This window comes from Schistocerca nitens, chromosome 4 (assembly GCF_023898315.1).
Source record: "Schistocerca nitens isolate TAMUIC-IGC-003100 chromosome 4, iqSchNite1.1, whole genome shotgun sequence".
In the NCBI taxonomy this organism is placed as follows: Eukaryota; Metazoa; Arthropoda; class Insecta; order Orthoptera; family Acrididae; genus Schistocerca; species Schistocerca nitens.
In genome coordinates, this window is record NC_064617.1 from 546,466,513 (window position 1) to 546,490,789 (window position 24,277).

The 24,277-nt window shown below is 44.8% G+C and overlaps 1 protein-coding gene across 1 annotated transcript in view; it reads left to right on the forward strand.

Moving 5' to 3' along the window:
* The first annotated feature begins 525 nt into the window (after nt 1-525).
* The window catches only part of LOC126252611 (Ca(2+)/calmodulin-responsive adenylate cyclase), a 370,372-nt gene continuing 346,620 nt past the window's right edge, over nt 526-24,277 (forward strand). Inside the window, exons 1-4 of the mRNA XM_049953514.1 lie at nt 526-716; nt 6,316-6,530; nt 15,681-15,694; nt 22,367-22,572. Coding sequence (XP_049809471.1) covers nt 549-716; nt 6,316-6,530; nt 15,681-15,694; nt 22,367-22,572 — 603 coding nt within the window. The 5' untranslated portion in view covers nt 526-548. The remainder of the gene's footprint in view (nt 717-6,315; nt 6,531-15,680; nt 15,695-22,366; nt 22,573-24,277) is intronic.

A 24,277-nucleotide genomic window follows, 5' to 3' on the forward strand; every position in this document is an offset into this window, starting at 1 on the left:
TATCGAGGCGGTATTAGAGTTCTGGCCATGTACGCGTCAGCATTGCAGCATGTACAGTTTTGATCATTTCATTGATTACCGCACGATAGGTAGCAATGTCATTAAATTCTGTTGTGTGCACGCAATCCCTGACTTAATCTAGGTCTTTGACACTGCGTGTCCCTTAAAATTTTTGAACCACTTCATTATACTTGTTCTTGACTGTGGAGCTCTGATGCACTCCAATGGAAATTTGCAACAAATGAAAGAAACTTTAAGAGATATCAAACGGTCTCTATCTTTAATAGTTTGTAAATTAGGATTTTTCTGCAAATTATGGCGGGAGTTTGTGGACACACTGCGTGCTATGCTAGTCCTGCGGTTCGTTGTTCCCCAGCAGTGTGTATCCATGTTCGTACTACAGTGTGGGCGTGGTGCTCTGTGGTGTTGCAGACGCTGCGGCGATGTGGCAGTGCTGGCGGCGGGTGCGGGCGGCGGCGGAGGGGGCGTGGCAGTGGCGGTAGCCGCGGGGCGGCTGCGAGAGGCGGAGCGGCGGCGGCGGGGGCGGCATGGACCACAGCGTGAAGGCGGCCAGCGACGCGCGCCGGCTCGCGCGCCTCCTCAACAGGCACCGCTTCGAGAATGACGAGCTGGAGGCGCTCTACCGCCGCTACACCTTCAAGCTGCAGCACGCCAGCGTCGCGCAGTGTGTGGCGCTCTTCGCGCTGCTCGCGGGGGTCAGTACACGTCCTGTAGAATGACTTCACAAGGCATGACGTCTGAAGAGTGTAACATAAAACATAAACAATATGGATAATTTTTATGTGCATTTCAACATAAATGACAGCTTTCAGTGCACTTTATGATTATTTGGTCGAAGTAATATATACAAATATCAAATGCTTTGTACTTCCCATTCTCAAAATGTCGAGGACATTCTTTGCAAAACGGTCCAGGTTGAGTTATCGTAGGAAGACCCCCGTTTCTTTTGAATGTGTTAACTGAAACAACAATTTTCACTGAATGCCTTGACATTCATCTATCTTCCAAAAATGCTTTCTAACAAAAATCATTACAGAGTAATAGACCTGATAAACGGTATAAAATGTTTACATGACGCATCCAAATCAATTACAGATTCAGCGTCCAAAAGCTGGCAAGTGTACCGCACGAACTTTTGATCAACGATTTCATTCATACTGGCAAGGTCTGTGGGGCACAACTAAGATTTCAACATATGTAAACAGGAAGACACAACTCTCTACCATTTTCGAGAAAGTCTCATTGATTAGGGTAGAATTGTCTAGAGTAATGAGTCCTGCTTCGAACAGCTCCGATGGCTAACGAAGACATGTCTGGGGACGCCTCGCCAGCGTTGGAATACCAACCTGCTTGTCGCCTGCCACACTGCCCGACAACCAGGAGTGATGCTGTGGTGTATTACTTCGTTTCTAAGCAGGACCCCTTTGGCTGTCATCCGCGGCACGCTCACGGCACAGCAGTACGTCGACGATATTCTGTACCTCGTTTTGTTGCCCTTCGTGGCAAGCCATCCTGGCCTTACACTTGAACAAGATAATGCCCTTCCGCACACGTCGAGAGAGTTCCTACTGCTTGTCTTCGTGCATGTTAAATCCTGCCTTCGCAACAAGGTCGCCGGATGTCTCACCAGCTGAGAACATTTGGAGCATTATTAGCGGGGCCCTCCAACCAGCTCGGGATTTTCACGGGCTAACACACCAGTTGGTCAGAATTTGGCACTGTATCCATCAGGAGGACATACAACTACTCTACCAGTCAATGGCAAGACTAATAACTGCTTGCATAAGAGCCATAAAGCCATATTAACTTTTTCAGTTTGCGAGTCTCTTTCTCTTGAATAAATCATACAATTTTTTTCTGAAAATGTAATTATTTGTTTGTCTGTACATGTACATCACATCTACAGATTTCCGTCCCATCGTCATATTCGTATAACTTCTTCGTGAAACATGGTTTTCTTACTCTTAGAACATATTCCGAAAGAAGGAAGGCAATATTAAACCCACCTCCAGTAATAATTGAGAAGACAACGATGTTAGTTTCTCGCATAAGTTCTGGTACGAGTGAGCATTATTGCAAGTGCATTGAACAGGCAACTCATTAGCTCTCCAAGGATGTTACTGCTGTTGTACGAGACTTAGTACTTTACACGATGTCTGCATGGTGGCCTCTTTATAATTGATTGAATGATATATTCCGAGACTGAAAAGACAAGTGGCATGCTGCGTAATTCATTTGCGTAGAACTCAGACGTCCGCCTTTGCCATTCTCTGCGAGACTGCGTCAAGAAAGCTACATTGCTTTCTCTGTGTTGTGCGCTGTGGCAATTGTATGAATCACCGTCGGCAAAGTCTCTGGCGCCGCCTTGCAGTACTTCCCGGCCGCCTTTTCGACTATGGGGACCACCCGCAGCGGCCCCGGCTGACCTGTGCTATGCTGCCGCTGCAGCCTGACTGCTAAATTCCGCCTTTGTGTTGCACTGTTAAATATTTATCGCGGTGCAAGTGGTGTGCGCTCGGCGGAGCGCTGAGGCCAAACAGCAGTGGAACGCTGTGTGCGGACTGTTCTCCCCTGTGTATCGGCGGGACACGACTCCTCTTAAGCTGGCCTTGTAACTTTCACTCGCCCGGACAGTTAATTATCTCCTGACTCTGGAGTCTTCACTTTTCCTCTTCATTATCGTTGTGAGATTAGGGAAAGACTGTTAAAGCTCCGATGTGGGAAGCATATATGGATTGACAATTAAGTCAGCATACTTGAAGTAAGTGGGCATCTAACGTGAAATGCCAACTGGGGCTCTGTGGGCCATTGGTTCTTGTGGCCTCACGTGCTAAAAGGAAAAAAAAAATCGATTAATTTGTCTCCCAACAGATTTCGGCTGGATTTTATCATTGGCCACAACTAGTTTTCCTCATTAATTGAATACTGCTGCTTTTATATTCTGCAGTGTGAGCTGAAAGTACTGCATATATCCACAGCGTTTCCGCTTGCGTTATTACAGTGATATTTCAATATTGACACCAGCCTGCCTCTGAGTATGGCGCTGGGCAGATCTTGCTTACTCATCAGAATGATCTGGCAATAAATAGACACTGTTACGATAACTGACGAAGTAAGTGCCCTTCAGTGCATTCCTTCAAAGAGCAAAATCATGCTTTTCCATAAAAGGAAAATCCAAAAAAATCCCACAATTAAAGGTAGTGTAGCTAAACAAGTGTTCTCCTCCAAATACGTAGGTACCATTTAGAACAAATAATGCGAATACAGGGTAGGGATAAAATCCAGAACTGACCAGGCCAGCAAACAAGTCAAGAACGTATGAAAATTCTTCGTGAGATCAGACTTCAGTTCGCAAACGGTGCTGCATATTACCTACTCCCTTCATGGATATAACATTTGGACCTTGGACTCAAGCATTAAAAAACGAGTTGAGGCCTTTGAATTGTATCTGCACCCTGTATATAAAAAATATAAAATGTTGAGGTCCTTCACCGGACAAAAAAAATTTTCAAATGTGTGTGAAATCTTATGGGTTCAAAATGGCTCTGAGCACTATGGGACTAAACTGCTGGGGTCATCAGTCCCCTAGAACTTAGAACTACTTAAACCTAACTAACCTAAGGACATCTCACACATCCATGCCCGAGGTAGGATTCGAACCTGCGACCGTAGCGGTCGTGCGGTTCCAGACTGAAGCGCCTAGAACCGCTCGGCCACTCCGACCGGCGAAATCTTATGGGACTTAACTGCTAAGGTCATCAGTCCCTAAGCTTACACACTACTTAATCTAAATCATCCTAAGGACAAACACACACTCACGCCCGAGGGAGGACTCGAACCTCCGCCTGAGACCGCTCGGCTAATCCCGCGCGGCTCACCGGACGGAAAAGCGAGAACAACTGCCACCTATTACGGGGGAATGCTCAAAGTAATGCTTTTCAATATTTTATATGAAAACTCTTGAAAGCTTTTCCTAACAGTCAACATCTTTATTCTTTATGTCGACGTATTTGTAGCCCTCTGCCGCTAGTCGACTCCGAATCGAAGTGTAATATAACGGTGTGTAACGTAACTGTGTCGGTGCATGAGAAACAGCGTGCTGTTGTAGTGCGTCCAATTCGAAGCGTTGGTCCACACATGGAGCACCCTCTTCTTCAGCATGGCTATGACAGACCCCACTCAATCGCAGTGACATCTGAGCAAATCGACGCTTTGAGTTCACTGTCATGGATCCGATTTTCGTCTTTTTCCAAAACTTAGAGAAAACTTTCGAGAACTTCACTTTGATAGTGATGAAGGGGTGCAAGCAGAGATGAGGCTGTGTCTCCGTCAACAAAGTCAAAGTTCTCTAGTGACTGTATCGAAAAATTGGTCAATCGTTAGGCGAAATGTATTCATCACCATGGTAACCGTGTTGGGAAATGTAGAATGAAGAATAAGGTGTGGAATGTTAATAACGTTTCTTGTATTTAGGAAGCTTTAAGAGTTTTCACATTAAAAATACGGAGGCGTTACTTTTCAGTTCGCCAGTCGTATAATGTCAATAAAGACAAAACTTGAACCCATTATGAGTGGACGAGAGATAATAATTTTTCCAGTTTATTGTTGAAGGGAAGATGCATGGCAAAGGTCCATTGCAGGGCGGACACACTCGTTGATAAGAGAGATTCAAAACTGGCACCGCTATACATCACAAGAAACGTGCCGCTCTGCGCTTTCAAACTACGTGTCTCTCTAACCTTCGCTAGCAGAAGGCGTCTTAAGAAAAAAAATGCAATAGAATAACGTAACCTTACACATGTTAATAACATCAACACGCTTATAACTAGGTGCTGATTTCATGGTTTCTACAACAAGCGCCAGTTAATGAAAAGGTATCTGTATGTAAGTTTTTTTATACTTCGGGCCACATGTAGGTTGTAGAATAGTAAATTCCCCATTGGGGGTGTTCTTAGCCTTTGTTCGTCTACGTTGTTTAGCGTGAACATCTTTTGATGTACAAGTATTGATAACTGTGGACTGTCGGTGATCGTAATGAGTTATTGAGTTAATTACATATTCATATGTTATTAGTGATATTTTTATCGAACGAGTCAGTCGGCAGTCTATATTAGGCATACTTTGCTTGCAAATGTGGCTTTATGAAGGCCATGTACAGGTTACTGAATAGCACACTAGCTCGAAATTTATAAGATTTAACGTATTGTTGTCCTTTTAACTATACATACTGATTAAAGTTCGTTTGTGGAATAGAAGTGGTTGGCAGATATCGAAATAAACAGCGAGAGTCGAACCCGGTGCTGACACATGGCTCAATTTAAAACTAAGTTCATCGAAAAAACAAGAAGAGAACGAAACTTGAAGTCTGTTCTCTTTTGCTTTCTCAGAGTTTCTAATGTTCAAGGAAGCTTTCACCTTTGAAGCTAGACGTCGTAGGACATCCTGTTGATCCGATAATAAATTCTGCAGAATCTTCTTCCGTAATTGTAGCGACAAAAATTTGTCTGCTACAGCGCCGTGATTTTGGGAGTACACAGCTAACTTCCCCGTGGTCTTCAGTCTATACTGATTAAGAGTGCATCCTCCTCAGTCAGCCTATAAAATAAGGGATTTTTACGATATTTTTTTTTAGAAAAATGAACCAAGGAATTTTATTGTGCGTTATTTAATTCTTGGATAACATTTCTGATTTATTTAAGAAGTTCAGTCAGCATTGAGGCCTCCATGCGACGAGTTACAGTCGCTCTGTCCGAAATGAGATGTGTTGATGACGGAAATCCTGCTGTCTGCTAATCTTACTTAAAATCAAGAAACAAACAGTTTTCTTAATCTACAGGGTATTGTGCACGGAGTAGTAGCGAAGTTTTTTTAAATTTGGAAAAATAATAAAATGGCGGACGTTTGAATCGAAGACGAAGTTTTGTCACGTGTTTTTGGTCACGCATTTTTCTTTCCAGTAACTAACGCATAATAAAGAAATAGCCTATTACTCCTTGCGGGCATGCCCGAGGAGTAATTCAGCAAAATTTCAGAAAGGCATCTTTGTTATTGTGTGCACAATCCATCCCGTCAACTTGAAGTACAATCTATCTCGTGCATGTCCTCAAGGAGTTATAGGCTAATTTATTTATTTACGTTTTTTTAAATTTTGAAATTCCGATGTAGAAGGGTTTGTTTTGCTTTGTCCAACCCGTGTATAACAAGTTCGGGAGATGATGTCGAAGTATACATGTAGTAAGATGCTGCTGTGCAGAGGCGTTAGTGAGCAGGGGACCGGTGCTGTGGCTGTGGCAGGTGCTGGCGAACCTGGGTGGCGCGCACGCGCTGTCGCCGACGCCGCAGAACGTGTACCACGGCGCGCACTGCGTGCTGTTCGTGGGGCTGCTGGTGGTGCTGCGCTCGCGGCTGCTGCACGACGGCTACCTACTGTGGCTGTGCTACGCCGTGCTCTTCTTCTGCGCCACCTTCTGCGCCGTCGCGCTGCCGCTGGGCGAGGCGCCCACTCCTCCGCCCCCGCCGCCCCCGGCGACCGCTGCCGCCTCGCCTGGCGCGGACGCCGCCGCCGCGGCCGCCGTGGGCAGCGTCGCCGCCACCGCCACCCCCGCAGGTCTGTACAGTACTCACAACATTTTCTCTCTCTAATTGAGGAGGTGACAAGCAAAATCGAATATGTCCGCAATTTAAACCAAGTGAGCTACGGAATGGAAGGGTACATACAACATAAGCAGAATCTAAACAAATCACGCAGTTTAAGTTAAATCGAACATGTGCCAAGATAAAATCCTGTGAAAATACGTGTCTCAGAGGAAAACGCATACTTGTCCACATACACATTTCATCCAAGTCGTGTGACATCTGTTCGAGTCACAGCCAGAAGTTCCCACGCAGATTAGCCGTTAGCATAAGCTTGTTTTTCTCTGTTCCCTCATAATACACTGACTTGGCATACCAACTAACATCGTGATGAACCTCTTTTCGCCCGGCATAGTGCAGCACGTTGACGTGGCATGGACTTAAGTCGTTGGAAGTCCCCTGCAAAAATATGGAACCTTGCTCCCCCTATAGCCGTCCATAATTGCGGAAGCGTTGTCGGTGCAGGATTTCGTGCACGAACTAATCTCTCGATTATGTCCTATAAATGGTCAATGCGATTCAAGTTGGGCGAGACCTGGGTGGCCAAAACATATGCTCTAACTGTCCAGGATGTTCTTCGAGCCAGCCGCTAACAGTTGTGGCTCGTTGACATGGCGCATTGTCATTCATAAAAATTCCATGATTGTTTGTGAACATGAAGTCCGTCAGTGGCTGCAAATTATCACCAAGTAGCCGAGAGGACCCAGTCCATTCCATGTAAACACAGCCCGCACCATTATGGAACCAACACCTGCCTGCACAGTGCCTTTTTGACAACTTGTGTCCGTGACTTCGTGGGGTCTGGGCCACATTCGATCCCTACCATCAGCTCTTATCAACTGAAACCGGAACTCATCTGGCCCGGCCACGGTTTTCCAATCGTCTAGGGTCCAACTGATATGGCCAGGAGCCCAGGAGAGGCGCTGTAGGCGATGTGCTGTTAGCGAAGTCACTTGCGTCGATCGTGTGGTGTCACAGCCCATTAACGCGAAATTTCGCTGCACTGCCCTAACGGATACGTTCGTCGTACGTTCCAAATTCATTTTTGTTGTTGTGTCACGCAGTGTTGCTTGTGTGTTTGCAAATGCCGCTGCTCTTTGTCGTTAAGTGAAGGCTATCAGCTACTGCGGTGTCCATGGTGAGAGGTAATGTCTGTAATTTGGTATTATAGGCATACTCTTGACACTGTGGGTCTCGGAACACTGAATTCACCAATGATTTCTTGAATGGAATTTCCATGCGTCTAGCACCAACTACGATTCCGTGTTCGAAGTGTGATAATTGCCGTCGTGCGGCCGAAATCACGTCGGACACCAGCTCACATGAATCACCTGAGTACAAAAGACAGTTACGGCGGTGCACTGCCTTTTTATACCTTCTGTACGCGATACTACTGCCATCTGTATATGTGCGTATCGCTATCCCATGACTTTTCTCAACGTATCAGTATTTATTGGTATGAGAACACTGTTACTTATCTGCTGTAGAATACAGAAATTCCACGAAAAAGCCCAACAGTTGTAACAAATCAGTCGATGAAGTAAGAAATATTGATGATGTTTGGAGTGTAATAGACGTTTACTCCTTAAGTCATTCGAAATCTAGACCATATAAGTGAAATAAAGCGAATTTTCATACAAAAGTACGAAGCTATGGGAAACATATTGATGTGAAGGCAACTGCAGTGTAGAGGTCCCAGAAAGATATTCAAGAGCAAAAGTCTCTTTAGAAAAGCGAATGGACCATTACGAAACACTCTTTCTCAGTCATCCAATTTCAAATGACAAGATTATATTGATGGTTAACCGTAAACTATTTCCGGAAAATACTAGCGAAATCAAGTGAACTTAGATTGCTATACGTCCATCATTGATGATATACCCCTGTTGTTCACCGAAGACGTAGAGAAAATTGCTTGCGATTGTATAGAGATGAATCTGGTTTACATGTATAACAGTTACCTCGGAGAATCTTTCTAATAATAGTTAATGCCGTTGTTATATCATTATATACTGTTATGGTGATGGGAATATTTTAACTAATTGTGAAGCAACAATAAAGTCAGAACATTCGATAAAACGCTGAACATAAATATCAGTGTTAAAGTTACCAATTTATATCTTTTCCTTGATATCACATACTAAGTTCTTACAGTTACATGATACGATACAGTATTGCAAGCATTATAGAGTACGATGTAAGAGATTTTGAAGGAAACAAAAAGAAAAACCAAGATACTTGCTTCTGAAAATCATCCAGACACGAACATGTCCAAATGGTTCATGCAAATAAGAACATGTCCATATTGAAACGTGCTTGTTAAGGGATATTTTCATTGTATATTTGTTTTACAGAGATGAACAGCCTTTTTGAACAAAAGTAGAAGCGTTTACACTGCAGTATGTTATTTTAATTCATACGTGTGTGCCTGGAATAAGTTTTATTTTGATTGTGAAAAACTGTGTTTCGTGGACATGTTCCTCTATGCACGTCACTTCCTCAACTACGGTAATAACAGAACAAAAAATACGCTATTCACTGAGAGACAGTGCACTCGACTTCCATCCCTTAGGATGGAAAGGCATCCGGCAACTAACTTAAAATGTAAAAAAAATTGTGAAACCCGCTGATCCCATGCGATAGGATAAACTTTAGAAAAAAAGAGGAGATAAATTGCTATTTCATCCAGATCTACATTCTTGAATCAATATTACTGGTAGTTTAATCCACAAGTGGCGCTACATTCGGCCATTACATGTCTCGCCTTACCCAACTCATCGTACAGTTCGCAGTTCTTCTTCTTCTTCTTCCTCCTCCTCCTCCTCCTCCTCCTTCTTCTTCTTCTTCTCCTTCTCCTCCTCCCCCCCTCCCCGTTCCCTCCCCCCCATCCCCTTCATGGATTAGCTGATTTCACGTGTTCCTGTCAAGATCAGCCACGCGTCTCTTTCGTGGTCTTTCCCTCTGTCTTGGCCCTCTGTCTTGCCCCCTCAGCTTGTAGTTAAGAATTTGCTTCGGAATAATGTTTTCAGGCATTCTGTCTATATGTTCCTACCACCTATTTCTATTTTGATGTATTTGCTTGTGCATTAAATCAATCAGTTTGCAGATATTCTAATACTAGAATTCTACTTACTATCTGCAAGGGTCGTTCAATAAGTAATGGAACACACTCTTTTCCCGGTCAATTCCAGTGGAACAAATACGGAATTTTATACGAGACATCGGGAATATTCCCGTTTCAGCCCCTATAGTTCCATTAAGTTACGATAGGTTGCGGCGCTATACGAGCCTTAAAAATGGCGTCTGTAACGGAGATGCGTTCCGAGCAGAGAGCTGTCATTGAGTTAGTTTTGATGTCTGCAGAAACTTGACGGTGAACATGAGCACGGCGAGTCGTTGAGCGAGGCGACTGTCATAGTCGCAACAGGGTCGCGCAAACTTGTCCGATCTCCCGCGTGTCGGCCGGCCGCACACGCTGTGACTCGTACAATGTCGGAACGTGCGAACACTCTCATTGGAGGTGATCGACGACTCACACACACCTCGCTGCACAACTCGACGTCCCCGTTAGTAGTGCTGACACACTCGTCCACCAGTTGCGGTACGCAAAGGGGTGCGGCCGCTGGGTTCCTCGCCGCCTAAGATAAGACCATAAAGAGCAACGAAGGGCCATCTGTGCGGAATTGCTTGCGCATTACGAGGCTGGTGGTGACAATTTTTTGCAACCGAGAGGCACTCATAAAATTTGATTCTACTGTTTTTCCTCATTCACCCTACAGCCCGAATCTCGCACCTTCTGACTTCCATTTGTTTGGCCCAATGAAGGATGCACTCTGCGAGGAGCAGTACGTTGGTGATGGGGAGATAATTGACACAGCATGACATTGGCTCCGACCTCGACCAGTAGAGTGGTACCATGTTGGAACACAGGCCCTATTAATAAGATGGCGTGGAGCTGTCGATGTTGAAAGATACGTATTTGTAGTCAAAGAGTGGGGAACAATGTGGTGTATGGGAATCCTGAATAAAACCTACCTCCTTTCAGGAAAAAAAATTGTTCCATTATAAACGACCCTCCTACAATAGCAGAGTGCCACCAAGAATTACAACATTAAAATATGAATTAAAATATAAGTGCCATCCAATAAAAAAACTGGTCCTTTTCAAAGTATCTCTTACGAGGATAGAATACAGAACTTACATACACTGAAGGAGAAAAAATCCCTACGCCAAGGAGTTGTGCAGTATAATGCAAAGTTGGTAGGCGTGTTTCTACGTTTGAAATATGATGCTCTTCAAATTTCACATAAGTGTGGCCCCAGTAGCGCCACTGAGCATGCAAATCAGTTCTGCTATAAATATACGCTGTAAAGGTCGTGAGCGTTAATTGAGTTTGAGAATGGACGAGGTGAGTTGTTGATGGTCAAGAATGCCTTTAAGGCGACAAAGACGCCATTGTCAATACCTCACTGAGTTTGAACGAGGTCTTGTGATAGGGCTACGAGAAGCTGGAAGTTCCTTCTGCGATATTGCAGAAAGACTTGGCAGGAATGAAGCAACTGCAGACGATTGCTGGCAGCGGTGGTCACAACAGGTATGGTCGCAAGATGACCGGGCTCCGGACGGCAGCGTGGCATTACCGAGAGGAAAGGCTACCGTGTTTAGTGTATGGCTCTGACGCATCGTTATGCATCTGCAGCAGCAATCTGAGCACAAGTTGGCCCACAGTCACAAAACGATTCATTAAAAATAGGTTACTTCAACAACAGCTCCGAACCAGACGCCCTGTAGCGAGCATTCCATTGACCCCAAAGCACCGCCATTTGCGACTTCAGTAGTGTCAAGCGAGAGCTCACCGGAGGGCAGGCTGGACGTCTGTTACGTTTTCTGATGAAAGTTGATTCTGCTTCGGTGCCAGTGATGACCGTGTGAAATCTGTACGTCATTCTGGTGATTCTACCTGTTGTGTTGCCATTCATGAACGGCATTCCAAGATGTTTTTTTTTTCCAATTGGATAACGCTCGCCCACATAACGCTTTTGTAACCCACATGCTCTGCATAGTTTCGATATGTTGCCTTGATCTGCTCAGTCACCAAATCTGTTTCCAGTCGAGCACATATGGGACATCATCGGACGATAACTCCAGCTTCGTCAACAAACAGCATTAACTGTCTCTGTAAGTGCAACAGGCCTGGAACTACATCCCAGAAACAGAACCGACACATGCACAACACAATGCATGGACGTTTGCGTGCTTGCCTGCGTCATTCTGGCGATTACTCCGGTTATTAATATACCAGCATTTCACATAGGCAATGGTTTATCTCGCGCCTGCATTAACCAGTCATCTTGCATTGTTATTCACTTAAATAGGTTACCTAGACAAACGTATTCCCAAAATTTCATTACTCTGCATTAATTCTTTTTGGTGTTGCGATTTTTGTTTCGTCATTGTGTTTTTCAGTGTGACTCCCCTCAAGTTCTATGAACTTCTGCCAATGCTTCTCAATTCGACGTAACCAGATACTCACTGCTGCCTGGACTTCATTAAAAATATGGTGATCTGAAGATGTGTGACCTCTGGTGTACGGGGGGGGCGGCAAGCAGATGAACTTGATTTCTGATGTCTTTCTTTCATTTCTGATGACAGATATTTTGGAACCCATCTTGCACACGCTTTCTTGAACATCAGTACACCGTGAATAATTACTGCACATCAGTACACCATGAATAATTATCCGACACTAATGTTCATCTTTGCTGCAGTACTACTCACCGTAATACGCCTGTTTTCTCGTATCAGTTTATCAACACACGCAGTGTTGTTCTCCGTGACTGCACAGAGCATCCTGGGCGTGGCGAATCTTCAACACTTGTCACATCCCGCTTGAAGGTACCTGCCCCATCCTCCACTTCTGCTCAACTCAGGCATTTACCACTATATTGAAATCTAACGGCACCCCATTGCGCCACGGTGGTGCAAATCTGCAAGGGTTCCGCCATCTTTTTCCACTGGTTCCCAGCATCCTCCTCGCGAGGCATGCTTGCCAGGCCCATCCGGTAATTGTTACAGAACACCACGACAACATAACAAAGAAGCACAAGCTTTGGCGAAGTTTAGTGTTTGCATCGCAATAAAGTGAAGGGCGTTGCATTTAAGAAAATCTGTATGCAAATTGAGCGTTAGGAATCCGGTAGGGAATCTTTCAAAACATTTCTTGTCACACCCAGTGACCTGTTGTGCTGTCGCACGCTGTGAACGCCATACACCATAAACTTTTGTTTGTAAAGTATTCGAGCACATATGAATGGACATAAATATGCGATGTGTCCATCTTTCGCCTTCATGACAGCTTGAACTCTGCTGGGTCTGATTGTCTATGGTAGGCGATTGTACCTCAATAGCCGTAACCAGAGAAGGTAGTAATATTGGATGTTGGGGCGAGGTCGACCTTTTAACTCATTCCAAAAGTGTTCCACTGGGTTCAAGTTGAGGTTGTGGGCACTCCGGTCCATTTCAGGACTGTTACTGTCCAGAAACCATTACCTCACATTTGCTGCTTTGTAACAGGGCACGTTGTTAAGCTGATGGAAACAGCCATCGTTACCGAACTGTTTCTCTATCGTACGGAGTACACAGTGCTGTAAAATATGTTCACATCATTGCGCACTTAGCGTTTTCTTAAGCGCAACAAGTGGACCACACCTGAACCACCCCCATAACGTAACATCACTTCCTCCGTACTTAATTGTTCACACTACACATAACGACCGAACGTTCTCCAGGCATTCGTCAAACCTAAACCCTTCCATCGCATTGCCACAGGGTATATCGTGCTTCACCGCTTCAAATCACTCGTTTCCAGGCGCCGGTTGTCCAGTGGCGACGCTCTTCATACCACTTCATGCGTCGGTTGGCATTTACTAAAGGAACTGGTCGACCATTAGATCCCATTCTGTTTAATTCGCTACATACTGTCATTGTGATAGCTGGACTGCTGGTAGCACTTCGGAACCCGCGAGTGTTTCCTTCCTGATTTCATGGGATTTTTTACAACCACATGCTGCAACACTAGAAAATTGCGGTCCGTCAGTACATGGGCATCCTTAGAAAGATTGAAATGTCCGTGATGGATTTTGAACTCAGGTGATGTCCAATGGCTAGCACACATTCGAAGGCACTGAGCTCTCCTGAAGGAACATTCTGCTTTTAGTGCTTCTCTACGGCCAAAACAATACTCCTCACCTCCTGTTATACTGGCAGGTTCGCCTCTCGTGACTTCTTATGTCAATTCTGCATTTCATAGGCGTGTCCGGATACTTTAGATTATATAGTGTACATTATATAAGTTCAGTGGACAAAAAAATTTTCGCTCCTAGAACAATCATTACAAGCATCATTTAAAACCGTAAGTTCGCTCCTGACTTGATAACGGCATGTATTCGGTTAGGAACTGTGTCCACATGGTTGTTCAGGTACGTCGCATTCAGCTTAAGCTACTCGCTAAGGATTTGATCGCCAAATTCCACCAAATTGCGAGGATACTGTCGGGTTTTTACCCGCTGTTCCAACATGTCCCACAGATTTTTTTTTTTTTTTTTTTTTTTTTTTTTTTTTTTTTTTTTTTTTTTTACGGAGTTCACGTCAGGTGATCTGCTGGCCGTCTAATAGAGTGGGGGAGTGTTCAGAAGACTGGTCTTATATTCTTCCAGCCTGATTAACTTTGCTGTCGTATTTATGTGCCTGCGTGAGTAATGGCTTCTTGCAGGGTGACCGACTCCAAATTTTCGTTGCTGCAATACCCCTCGCAATGTTTTCTTGCTAACAGGTTTCGATGGATCTTCATTCATGTCAGATTTGGAAGCTATTTTCATTCACAGTCCGTGAAACGCGTCTCCGGTCCCTCTCAGTGAGTTTTTTTTTTTTTTTTCGATCACAATTCTCTAGTGTTTCGTATCTACCTGTGTTACACCACTGCTTTAGACACGTTGAACAGTGCGCCGCAAAACACCAACAAATCGAGAACTTCACACAGATGGTCATGGGCACAGCCAAACACGATTGCCCCTTCTTGTCACTCTATCACGTCCTTACGTTTCCATACAATGCCACTTCAAACAAGCGTGTCTGACTGATAACTACTGCCTTACGTCACGTAGAGGCTTTGCACACGTGCTTGAGCACGTGACTCGATGTGCCGCCATCTGTAAAGGCTTAATGATTCATATGTGCGTGCGCACTTGGGTGACTGAGATTATTTCACTTACTACTTCTGCGTTTGATTCTATAAATTTCGTATCATTAATTTTTGGAGGGCTTGGATTACAGTTGAGCGAACTTCACCTGTTAAAGTAATTATAAAATGTTCGTTAATCCATCGGCATCTCGGCTGGTTGGTTGCTGAGTGGTGTAAGTCATGAACGTTGAAAAATAGACTGACAACATTATCATTACCAGAGAGACAGATCTTTGTGTCCAACAAGTGGCGTCGGTCGTAGCTAAACAGTGCGCTGAATAGTATTACACTGAAAGAAACTGCCGAGTGCCTTGCTGTCAAGTGGATACATCCCAGTAGTCCTGGCAGTGGGGTGTGCTATCACCGCGTGATAACGTCGTTCGCTTGTGTGTTCCGTGTTCTGTCGTGGGAAGCATTCATATTATTAGCTTTGTCTTGTACAGGACTAAAATAATGTGGCGTGGGTGTTAAATATTGTAAAAATATGGATGTGACTGCTGCAGTGCCACAGTAAAAAAAGGTTCGAAAATATGATGGGCATCAACGTTGGCGAATCACACACGAGCCGTTCAGAGAGACTATACCACCCAAAATGTTTCATAACAGACTGCACAAGCCGTTCAACAAAAACGTTCCAACAATAGCTTTATACATTGTGATTGAAAGTTTACATTTACAGGTTAGTACCATGTTATAAGAAATATATAATTATGAATTTACAGTGAACCGCAAACTTCAAATTTTCTCTTGTGAAAAAGCTGACTTTTGGACAGACACCACTAGACAGCCAGTCCCCTACCAGTATGCCACACGATACGTAAGACTGCTCACGGCTTCATCGTTGGGGGGGGGGGGGGGGGCTCTCTGATCCTAACGAATCCTAGAACGAGTGGCCAGGCACACCTATACGTTTGCTCCATCGCTTACCCTAACTAGTTGACTATTCTCTTACAGGTAGAGGTACCGCTTTTTTAAGCACCTTATTTGTAATCTGTGATAATTCAGCGGCATTACCTTCATCATCATCGAAGGTACAGCATCTGTGACAATCGTTTCTATAGTTGCTCTGGGTACTACTGGGCCGGTACAAAGGTGGTCGGAACGTAGGAGCAGTGGATTGCGAAGACCCACTCTCAGTACAGACTACGGAGCTTTTCGCCTACAGCGCCGGGAAGCGGCAGCCCGCTACACTTCTGTGTCTCGCAGTACGGTGCGTGCGCCAGGCTTTCCGACTGATTGGTGGACGCCGCTGGCCATCCGTTGCTACACTGCTCGAGGTATAAACAGTGCGTTGATTCATGTCCAGTTGTCACCAGCTGAAGACAATGATGTGTCTGTCTGCCGAAACAGCGGGTCTGCTTATTGTCTTTGGCGGCTTACATCCTCCAGTAAATTTCAGTCAACAAGCAACCAGTTCTGCTTTGTCGTGAGAGGTTGTTGTAAAAACTCCGTGCAACGGGGTATTTAGGTAATGTTGAAGTCCGCGATTTGTAGATTACGTAATTCTTTAGACAGTGAGAAAGAGAGCAGTTTTTGTCAACGACAACAGACGCAAAAATGTCGACAGTTTATGTTCCATAGGGTCTACATGCTCTGGAAACACACATCAGAGGGTCAATTCAATACATGTGAGAATGTTGTGATTTACAAAAAAATATCGAAAATAGAAGTTAAAAAAAGGATAAACGTCAAATAAACACGTTCTAATTAATAGCATTCTCCGATCGCTATAGGCGTAGACTACTAAGAACATATCGCAACCAAATAACGTATATATACGGAGGTGTCAAAAGGCATGGGATAGCGATATGCACACATACAGATGGCGGTAGTATCGAGTACACAAGGTGCAAAAGGGCAGGGCATTGGCGGAGCTGTCATTTGTACCCAAGTGATTCACGTTAAAAGGTTTCCGACATGTTTGCGGATGCACGACGAGAATTAACAGACGTTGAACGCGAAATGATAGCTGGAGCTAGAGGCATGCAACATTCCATTTCGGAAATCTGTAGGGAATTTAGTATTTCGAGATCTAGTGTCAAAAGTGCGCGAGAATACCAAATTTCGGGCATCACCTGTCATCACGGACAACGCAGTGGCCGATGGCCTTCACTTAACAGCCGAGAGAAGTGGCGTTTTCGTAGAGTTGTCAGTCCTAACACACAAGCAACAGTTAATGAAATAACCGCAGAAATCAGTGTGTGATGTATGAGAAATGGCTTCATAATGTTGAGGGCTGTGTTTACGTGGAATGGATTGGGTCCTTCGGTCCAACGGAACCGATTATTGACTGGAAATGTTTGTGTTAGGCTACGTGGAGACAATTTACAGCCATTGATGAACTTAATGTTCTCATACAACGATGGAATTTTTGTGGATGATAATGCACCATGTCACCAGACCACAGTTTTTGGCGATACGTTTGAAGAACATTCTGGACAGTTCGAGCGCATGATTTGGCCACCCAAATTGCCCGACATGAATCGTATGGAACATTTCTAGGACGCAGTTGGAAAGTGAATTTGTGCACAAAATCGTGCACCGGCAACACTTCCGCAATTATTATGAACGGCTGTAGAAGCGACGTGGCTCAGTATTTCTGCAGCGGACTTCCAGTGACTTCCAGTGACTTCCAACGACTTGCTGAGACCTTGCCACGTTGAGTTGCTGCACTACGCCGAACAAAACTGTGTCCGACAGGGTATTAAGAGGCAACCCATGACTTTTGTCACCTTAAATACTATTCAAAAAGCTTTATTTTACAACCACGACCGGCATCAGAATATCATGTCTCATCTCCAGGTCGCTATACTTATTTCAACAAGGCATTATATTCGTCAGCATCGAGTCGTCCGCTCCTGTACCGTATATGTCCTTAATTAGCGTCGACTTAGATGTGCGATAGCTGCACTCTAAAAATCTGTGCTTATTAACCTGCTTGTGATTTCAATCTTAAGTTAATTAGATGTAAACTCACACAGTGGGGTAAATATGTTGCTTCGAAATTTTAGAAGCTATAATTTGCTCATCTGACTTGCGTAAGAGTTCAAATGGCTCTGAGCACTATGCGACTCAACTTCTGAGGTCATCAGTCGCCTAGAACTCAGAATTAATTATACCTAACTAGCCTAAGGACATCACACACATCCATGCCCGAGGCAGGATACGAACGTGCGAACGTAGCTGTCGCTCGGTTCCAGATGTAGCGCCTAGAACCGCACGGCCACTCCGGCCGGCTGCGTAAGAGTAAAAGTAATTCAGTGATATGCAAATATACGTCTTAATTTACAGTACACTCTCTGGCGGCCATTTCATTTTGTATCAAAAATCTACAGTCAATTACCACTTACTAAAAAAAAAGAAAAGTGTTTTTCTTTTATTAACTTGTAGCAGGCCACCACATATTCTTTGCTTGTATTATATACGAGGGCTGTCCAGAAAGTAAGTTCAGATCGGTCGCGAAATGAAAACCACTGGGAAAATCCAGTAAATCTTTGCACAGATCTGTTGGGCAGTGTCTCTAGTATGACCGTCGATCGTGTCGCGTTACTCTTCTCAGTTTTGAGTGAACAGTGAGCACGTAAAGATGCGTAGGGAATAGCGTCTCCCGCCAAATATGAGAGCCTGGTTAGAGATTTCGTCTGTTATGCGGCCCACATAACACTGTCGAGCAGCTCCTTCATGCCAATTCTCGGCCGCACACTGCAGGGGCAATGAAGACGCTCCTGCAGCGTTTCCGATGGGAAGTGTTTGATCACCCACAATACAGTCCATAATTGGCTCCCCCTGAGTCTCATCTCTGCTCACAAGAACTGCTGGCTATGAAGACAAAATTTTTCCACAGACAACGAGCTGCAGACCAGTGCAGATGACTGGCCGAAAGCACAGGCGGCTACTTTCTATGACGTATATTGGAAAGTTGATACAACACTACGAAAACACTCGAAGATGGAGGGTCGACTATGTTGCAAATAAAACGATTCTGGTTTTCACTGTGGTTTCCATTTTGCAACCGATCGGAACTTACTTTCTGGACAACCCTCGTAGTAGAGGCTCATTGATTCCTCGGAAGTTAGTGGTAGCTTCGCATAGCGGATTATCTTTTTGCATTGTAAGCAAATACACGGAATGTACACTTAGGTGATAAGTCATGGGATACCTCCCAGTGTCGTGTCGAACCTCCTTTTGCCCGGAATAGTGCAGTCCCCTGCACAAAATGTTGAGCCACGCTGCGTCTATAGCCGTTCATAATTGCGAAAATGTTTCCAGTTCAGGATCCTGTGTACAAACTGACATCTCCATTACGTCCGATAAATATTTGGTGGGTGGCCATTCCATTCGCACGAATTGTCATAATGTTCTTCAAACCAATCGCAAACAATTTTGACCCGGTGACATGGCGCAAAGTCATCCATAAAAATTCCATCGTTGTCTGGGAAAATGAAATTCATGAATGGATGCAAATGATCTCAGAGTACCGAACGTAACAATTCCAGCCAATGATCGATTCAGTTATACCGGAGGACCCAGTCCCTTCCATGCAAACACAACCCACACCATTATGGCAACACCACCACCACCAGATTTCACAGTGCCTTGTTGACGACTCGAGTCCATGGTTTCGTGAGGTTTGCGCCACACTCGTTCCCTACCATCAGCTCTTACCAACTGAAATCGGGACTCATTTGAGAAGGCCACGGTTTTCCAGTCCTTTAGGGTCGAAGCAATATGATCACGAGCCCAGGAGAGGCGCGGTAGGCGACGTCGTGCTGTTACCAAAGGCACTCGCGTCGGTCGTCTGCTGCCGTAGATTATTAACGCCAGATTTCGCCACACTTTCCTAGCGGCTATGTTCGTCGTACGTCCCACATTGATTTCTTCGGTTATTTCACGCAATGTAGCATGTGTGTCTGCACTGACAGCTCCACGCAAACGCCGCTGACCTCGGTCGTTAAGAAGATAGGTAATGCCTGAAATTTGGTATTCTCGACACTCTTTTCACACTGTGGATCTCGAGATATTAAATTCCCTAACGATTTCGGAAATGGAATGTCCCATGCGTCTAGCTCCAACTACCATGCCGCGTCCAATGTGTGTTATTTCCTGTCGTGCGGCCATAATGAGGTTGGAAACCTTGTGTACGCGATACTACCGCCTTCTGTATATGTGCAAATCGCGGTCCCACGACTTCTGTCACCTTAGCGTTACGTAAGTGTCTAAAACTGGAACTAAAATGATGTTTGTGAAGAGTTTATATGCCGGAGTTGTTTGTGTGATACAGTTGGTTAGTTACTTAGTTAGTTATTCCATGGATCATTTTACACAATAGATCATAATGACGTGGAACGAGTATTTTACATCCACATAGTAAAACTATTTGCTCATATGATTACTTTCTGAATATTTCTAAGGTACTTTTTTTAGAAAACTAAAAAAATATATACAGATGTGGTTAGTAGTAATTCCTTGCCAACGATCTACAGATTACAGTAATAGGAATTCTTGTAGGGAGGAGGAGGAGTTGTCAAGGAGAAACTTACTCAGTTTGTTTGAAAATTTTACTTTGCTATCTGTCAGACATTTTATATCACTGGGCAAGTGATCAAAAGTTTTTGTTGCAGCATTGTGCACTCCTTTTTGTACAAAATACAACCTTAATGAGGAGGAATTAATGCAGTTTCTCCTCCTGCTTTTGTAATTGTGAGCATCATTGTCCGTCTTGAACTGTAGTGGATTATTTACAACAAACTTCATGAGTAAATAAATATACTGTGAAGCAGTGGTCAGTATGCCCTAGACGTCTAAAAGATGTTCGTGGGTGAGTACCCCGCATTATTATTACAGCAGATTTCTGAGCGATGAGGACATCCTTTCCTAAAGATTCGATATGACATAATTGAATGAAAATATGCAAAACTTCTCAACTTACTGATTTGTCTCTCCCCAAGATTTGCAGTTATCCGAAGTGCAGTTGTTGCTGAACTAATATGTTTTAGAAGTACCAAAAATTTTGATGTTGGCACCCTATTTATATTTTCTCGCCATGCGTTACGCGTAACATTGGTGTAGTTTCCCTACATGTGCAGAACAGAATATGTTACTTCTTTTTTAAAATTGAAGGTGAGACCATTCACAGAAAACCAATGATACTTTTAAGAACTTTGTTTACCATTTCTTTTGTTTTTGTATGTATTGGATTGATTACGGTAGTAGAGTCATCTGCAAGAAGAACTAATTCTGACTGTTGTATATTAGAAGGAAGATCGTACATATATAAGGGAGAATAGTGAACCTAATATTCAGCCTTGGGAAACCTCATACGTGATTTCTGCCCGGTCAGTATTACGTTCCCGAAGTATATTGGTTGAGTTACGAAGTGTACATTCTCACAGAAATGGAGACGGAGGCAAACGAGAGGAAAAGACGTTCTCTAGAACAAATCTATTGTTAGTATATATAAGTGACTCATTTCATGTTACCAATTACTGTTCATTGGTGTATTTTTCTGCATTATTGAATTGCCGGCCGGAGTGGCCGAGCGGTTCTAGGCGCTATAGTCTTGAACCGCGCGACCGCTACGGTCGTAGGTTCGAATCCTGCCTTGGGCATGGATGTGTGTGATGTCCTTAAGTTAGTTAGGTTTAAGTAGTTCTGAGTTCTAGGGGACTGATGACCTCAGAAGTTAAGTCACATAGTGCTCAGAGCCATTTTGCATTATTGAATTCATCCATACAGAGGACAAAGTGGCGCCAACTAAGCATATATTCGTACGCAGTGCAAAAGCGGACGACTTGATGTTGACCAATGTAATTCTTGATGCTTTCCCGGGGATCTGTTCACATCTTGGATATTCGGGAATCCAGCCGAATGTTCGGGTCGTTGTCGCACGATATTTCAACAGCGTGCCTCGCTGTCTTCTTCAGGTGCTACCTGAGACTGGGGGTCGATCGAGTCCAGTATTTATGCCTGGAAGGAGCTGGGCGTTCCCTAATCGGTACGCGCCGTGTGTTCCGTCTGTGGTCCGCGCCTGCCAGACGCGGCTTCAATGGACCCGTCCAGTCGCGGATGTTCCGACTGCCGTCCGCGCCCGTTTTGTCCGTCCTCAACGGTTGTGGTCGTCATCTGAGGTTTGTCAGACTCGATCTGAGATGTTCGGTACTCTGTCTCATGACTGTTACTATGATTTCCACCAGTCTCAGGTAGTACCTGAAGAAGACAGCGAGGCACACTGTTGAAATATCGTGCGAGAACGACGCGAACATCCGGCTGGATTCCCGAATATCAAAGATGTCAATGTAATTTTGTGTTGAAAGAAATAAGTGTAGCCGTCTGAAGACGGGCAGTAAAACATAGCTTGTGGCAACAGTCCGTAAATGAAACGAAAATATATCTATACCGATGTTAACTGTTAAGTCTCCAAACAATGCAGCCTCGGAATCAGCTCCACGAGTCTCGCGGCTGTGTGTTGTCCAGGTGGCGGTGGCGGCGTGAAGTCGGAGACGCGGCGCGTGGCGGCGGAGGGCGTGTGGCAGGTGGTGTTCGCCGTCTTCCTGGCGTACGCAATGCTGCCGCTGCGCACCTGGGTGGCGGCGCTCTTCGGCGTCTCTCTGCCCGCCGTCCACATGGCCGTCGCCGGCGCGCTCGCCCGCGAGCTCTTCCCCAACCTCGCCTGGCAGCAGGTCAGTACTCATCTTGCCAGTGAGGGCTGCGTGTGGATTTGGTAGGAGGTAAACTACAGGGTGACGCGGCGCTGTGGGATTCACTTGTATCCGAGGAGCTTCGGAGTTACGACCGAGTCCCTTGGAAGACGGCACGGAAACTACCCAGTCCAAGTAGAGGGCTACGGACGTTGTTCCGTAGAACGTGATTTGCTGTAACGTGAAAGCATCGTAGGCTGTGACTCGTCCAGAGTGCTGACACGAGTATCTTTCTTTCCATCGGAGCAGAGACGTAATGCGGGGATGCTGCATGTTTGTGGTGGTTACTTTACAAAACTGTTATGTGGTATAATTCGCCACCGTAGCGGTAACAGCGGTAACAGCTACGTGATACGCAGCAATTTATTTCAGTTTCTGCTTTTTTCACGTGCTTCTGCGAAGGCGTGAGCTGTACATGTATATTTTACCGGTTAAGTTTTTGTCTCTACGTAAATCTTAGTGTGTAGCCTTGCATGAGACGGCCGTCAGAAGTGACGCGTCACGTGACAACATTTAAAGAGTATAGATTAAGTCAGTGCACCAGAGTTTACATGTTTATTTCCTGCCGTTGCTATTATGTAAGCGCGATTTCTAGTAACAAGTAATGTTGATACATCCATTTTCAGTAGAGAATTTTATTTCTGTTTTAAGAGCTTGCGGTCTCGGGCTACAATGAGAACGTTGTAGAGCAGATTTTAGTGTTTATTCTCCCATGTACACGTTGCGTACGTTACAACCCCAATAGCGCCGCAACCAGGTAACTATCTCTCTTGCGAGGGTCTGTTAGCAGTCTAAGTTACTCCTGACTGCTTTGTTTGTATTGTCTGATATCCCATATCCATTTTTTACACAGTAGGATATGGGTAGAGATTGTACTTGTAGTGAGCGGTGCCAGGAGAATTGTCTGCGCTCTTCAACAGCTGGAAGCAGCATTGGCTAAGGACGACAGCGTTCTGGCGACTGTTCAGATCTGCGGCAACATCAGGCCCCCGGTGACTAGACCAGAGGACCTTTGGTGTCGGAATCCCCTCGTGACGTGGTTGTTGCTCTGTCTTCCGATGAGTACCATTTGACCAGTCCGTCCTCACTCAAGAATGAGAGGTGGACAGTGGTTGGTCACTTGTCGCTGAGCGGAAGGCGGAAGAGGAACGGGCCGCGCAGCTGCCTTCTTAAGTCTTAGCAACAGCTACGAGGTGCTACCCAGTGTTGATAATACGTCTGAGGCAGCACGGGATGCCTCTCCTTTAGGGTCAGCGGCCGGTTTTCCTGCCCAGTCCTGACAAGTGAGAGGGCGGGTATACTAGTCTCCATCTGCGAAGTTCCCCTTAATAGATCAGAAGTGCTCTACACGCAGGTAGCATCTACAAGGATATCGGATTACGTGTGGTGTTTACATGGGGATTTGTACTGAACAATACCAAGTAACCTGCTGCTGTTCTAGGAGCAATTCGTCGTAGATCGCTGGAGCAACGAAGGGTATGTAGCGACTAGAAAATAACGTAGGTCATTACTGTTTTCAAGAAGGGCCATGGAACAGATGCTCTTAATTATAGGCCTATAACGTTGACGTCGATCCGTTGTAGAATTATGGAACATGTTTTTTACTGAAAAATTATGACTTTTTTGGAGAACGAAAATCTCCTCTACAAAAATCAAACATGTATTCGGTTAGCAGAGATATTACGAA